The 4,309-nt window shown below is 37.7% G+C and overlaps 1 protein-coding gene across 1 annotated transcript; it reads left to right on the plus strand.

Moving 5' to 3' along the window:
- Nucleotides 1–991: 991 nt before the first annotated feature.
- Nucleotides 992–4,018, plus strand: LOC106875382 (UTP--glucose-1-phosphate uridylyltransferase). The gene has a single exon (XM_014923486.2). The coding sequence runs from the start codon at nt 1,639–1,641 to the stop codon at nt 3,163–3,165; it is 1,527 nt and encodes a 508-aa protein (XP_014778972.1). The 5' UTR covers nt 992–1,638; the 3' UTR covers nt 3,166–4,018.
- Nucleotides 4,019–4,309: the final 291 nt, after the last annotated feature.

Genomic DNA, 4,309 nt, shown 5'->3' on the forward strand with positions numbered 1-4,309 from the left:
ATAAGGATTTACTTTTCGCAATGAGATAAAAAAAACGAAGGCTGTGTGGGCATACGAACACAAATATATAGGCGTTAGGAAGGGCATCAGGCTGTAGAAACCGTGCCAAATCAGACTGGAACCTGGTGCAGCCCTTCGGCTTACCAGTTCCAGTCAAACCGTCTAAGCAGACGCTAAATGATCACACACACACACACTCATTTAAGAAATATGTATCACGTAATAAAAAAGTAAATATATGTTCAACAAATACGAATAGGTATGTCAGTATGTGTACGTATAGGAATAAACTGTACAAGCGTATATCTGTTTACAAGCTTCTACTTTTTTCCCATGTAAGTGATGGTATCTATGTAAATATGCCAAGATTTTTCTGCCTGTGTGTATGTATGCACCACAGATTCGGTATTATTGTGTGCCACACACCAATCTGTGTTAACGCTTATCTATTTGGTGCATAAATGCCGGCATCTACGTAAGTGTGTAAGTGTGTATGCTGCTCTCGAGATGTATGTGCGTATGTTTTTTTTTTAAATTCCTGTGTCTATGGTGTTTCTTTGACGAATGTGTATAAGCTTTCGTATATGTGCTGCTCTCGAGACGTGTTCAGTTTTATTTATGTGTATGCCACTCCCTGGCTGACTGCGCATACACACTTACATACGCATGTGCGTTTATGTTGCTCTCTCTAGACGTATGTGCTAGTTTCTGTAACGCTCAAGAAATATGTGTACATTTTTATATGATTATGTATAGGCGCGTGTGTGTGTATGTTTGTGCGTACATGTATATATATGTGTGTGTATGTTTGTGCGTACATGTATATATATGTGTGTATGTTTGTGTGTACATGTATATATATATATGTGTGTGTATGTGTGTGTATGTTTGTGCGTACATGTATATATATGTGTGTATGTTTGTGCGTACATCTATATATATATGTGTGTGTGTATGTTCCCCTGTTGGACGTGCGCAGTACTATTGAAGGGCAGATAACCGACCTTCACCTTATACAGAGGACGGTATCACCTTGACATATCGACGTCGTCCGCCACCCCAGCTGCCTCATTAAATCTGTAGGCAGTTGCTGTGTCGTTGGCATAACACTCTTTCTCTAAACACATCGAAGCCAACTACTAAGTTTAGCTGGTGGCAGATAGATAACCGATTCTGGAGGACTACATACTTTTTCGTTAGGCAAGCTAGCATTTGACTACTTTTTATTTATCGAAACCTCCCCTAATTCATCGATGTTAGTAGCCGTCTTCACACCCACAAAAAAAAAAAAAAAAACATTAATGTCCTCTCTTCTTACCGTTTTATTAACATGTTTTGAAAGATAAACTTTATTTCTGACTAATATTGGACACAGCTTTTTCTGCATCGTTTCGGAAGACATAAAGAAGCAGCAAGGAAACAGTTGTTGATAATTGTGCTCTATCATTATTCTGAAGTACTACGTGTCGAGTCTCTTTCACAGCCTGCCTTCTGACAGTAGACTACACAGTGATAATTAATTCCCTTCATTCAACACCAACACATTATAAGGACATCTTTTTTAATCACTCTTCGCTGATCCTCTCGGATTTATAGTTATAGCTGTCTTGTTTATTAACTGTTGTTGATAGAATCAACATGGCCAACACAGCTTTCGTAAAGGGTCACCGACGAACGTCAAGCGACATAGAATTCAAGGAGTTGATACGGAGAGATGCTCAATTAGCAATGCATAAGGAACTAACCAAATTAATACAAACTGCTCCTCCAGTCCAACAACCTAAAGTGAAAAATGAACTTGACCGCTTCCAGATTTTGTTCGAAAGATACTTGCAAGAAGCGGGTACATCGCTAAACTGGGAAAAAATCAAAGTGTTACCTGACGATGCCATAAAAAACTACAACGAAATCCAGCGAACAGAACTGACAAATATGAAGAACATGTTAAACAAACTTGTGGTCCTTAAATTGAACGGAGGTCTTGGCACCAGTATGGGTTGCCAAGGTCCTAAAAGCGCCATTTCTGTCAGGAACGACCTTACTTTCCTTGACATGACAGTTCAGCAAATTGAGTATTTGAATAAATCGTACGATGCCGACGTACCTTTGGTGCTCATGAACTCGTTTAATACAGATGAGGATACAGAAAAGATTTTAGGGAAGTACAACCAGATCAAAGTACGTATTTACACTTTTAATCAAAGTAAATTTCCGAGAATTAACAGAGAATCTCTTTTGCCAATACCGAAATGCATGGCGACCGTTGGTACCGACGGTACACCTAGTTGGTATCCTCCAGGGCACGGTGATATTTATGAGAGTTTTGCTGCAGCTGGTCTTCTAGAAGAGTTTATAGAAGCAGGTCGAGAATATGTATTTGTGTCGAACATCGATAATTTGGGAGCTACTGTTGACCTTCATATTCTGAACCATTTAATTAATCCTCCAATGGGAGGAATAGCACCCGAATTTGTTATGGAAGTTACCGATAAAACAAGAGCTGATGTCAAAGGTGGTACTTTAGTAGATTACGATGGTAAGCTAAGGTTACTGGAAATTGCCCAGGTACCCAAGGAACATGTTGACGAATTTAAAAGTGTGAGTAAATTTAAAATCTTCAATACAAACAATTTGTGGATTAAGCTGAATGCTTTGAAAAGAGTCATAGATGAACGAACACTACATATGGAGATTATTGTTAACCCTAAAACACTTGATAATGGAATTAATGTAATTCAGCTGGAAACTGCCTCAGGTGCAGCCATCAAAAGCTTTGAAGGGGCAATCGGCATAAACGTACCAAGAAAGCGGTTTCTTCCAGTGAAAACTACATCTGATTTACTTCTGGTGATGAGCAATTTATATAAAATGAGAACTGGGGCTTTAGAGATGAGTCCTCAACGCTCCTTCCCATCAGTGCCGTTAGTTAAACTTGGTATCCAATTCCAAAAAGTGAAGGAATTTTTGCAGAGATTTGCCAGCATCCCAGACATGTTGGAACTAGATCACCTCACTGTGTCTGGTGATGTAACATTTGGTAAATCTGTCAGTCTGAAAGGAACTGTTATAATTATAGCCAACCACGGTGATCGTATTGATATTCCGACAGGAGCTTGTCTTGAGAACAAGATTGTTTCAGGTAACTTAAGAATCTTGGATCATTGAATCGTAACAGTAATGACATATACAGTGAATAAAAACATTTACAATTGTGTATATCTTTCGATTGGTTTTAATGACCAGAAAAATCTATATATATCTAGAGGCCAAAATATTAAAAAAAAAAAAAAAAAAAAACCCTCCTCTCCAGTATTATTTGTACCCCAACCTCTTATGAGGAAGAAAAAAAAAAGAAAAACAACCGACAATAAGCAAAATACAATAATTATGTGGTCCGTGTGATGAAGGAAAGAAATCTCCGTGTAATTCCTCCATGACTGTAAGATCTGCTGACAGTTATATTCTGCTTTCTTTTTTTCTTTTTTTTTTTTTTTTTTTTTTTTTTTTTTTTGATCTGATCGTATTTAGAATTAGTTGTTTTTTCTCTCCAGTAGAATGTGCAGGGGTAATTTGTATTATTTCCTCTAGTCACTTTGTGATACTAGCTGCTGCTGTCCCACTCAAGCACACTGTCAGAAGAAAAGCAACAACAAACTTCATCTTTCAGTCCACACACTCACAAGCACGCAAGCAAGCTGTTTGTTAGCCCCTCTCTCTAGCTATTTACCTATCTCTTTCTCTCTGCCTGTGCACACACACACACACACACACACACATACACACATACATGCATATCTATCTTTCTATCTGATGGAAGGGCAGTTTATGAAACACACATACACATTTTAAACACAAACACAGAAAGAAAAAAGAAAATTGCTGTTTAAAATACAAAACCATGACGTCTCCCAGAATAAACAACACTGATTATTTTCCAATCTGTATGATATTTCAGAATCATTTTCAATTTTGTCGGTTTAAAACTCAGTTAAATAAAATATTTGAAATTTTTAAACAACTTACTGAGTATCTTTTGTCTTTCGTTTCAATTCATAGATTGCAGCCATGCTGGGGCACCACCTTGAAGAATTTTTGGTTGAATGAATCAACCCCTATACTTATTTCTTTTAAGCCTGGCACTTATTCTATCAATCTCTTTTTGCCGAACCACTAAGTTACAGAAATGTAAACACACCAACATTGGTTGTCAAGTGGTGGTGGGGGACTGACACAAAACACGCATGCACACACACACAAATATATGATAGGCTTCTTTGAGTTTCCATCTGCCAAATCCAATCACAAGACT

This window comes from Octopus bimaculoides, chromosome 2 (genome assembly GCF_001194135.2).
Source record: "Octopus bimaculoides isolate UCB-OBI-ISO-001 chromosome 2, ASM119413v2, whole genome shotgun sequence".
Classification (NCBI taxonomy): domain Eukaryota; kingdom Metazoa; phylum Mollusca; class Cephalopoda; order Octopoda; family Octopodidae; genus Octopus; species Octopus bimaculoides.

Bases quoted from the DNA above. Each gene is read 5' to 3' on its own strand.
- LOC106875382 (XM_014923486.2), top strand. From the start codon at position 1,639: ATGGCCAACACAGCTTTCGTAAAGGGTCACCGACGAACGTCAAGCGAC.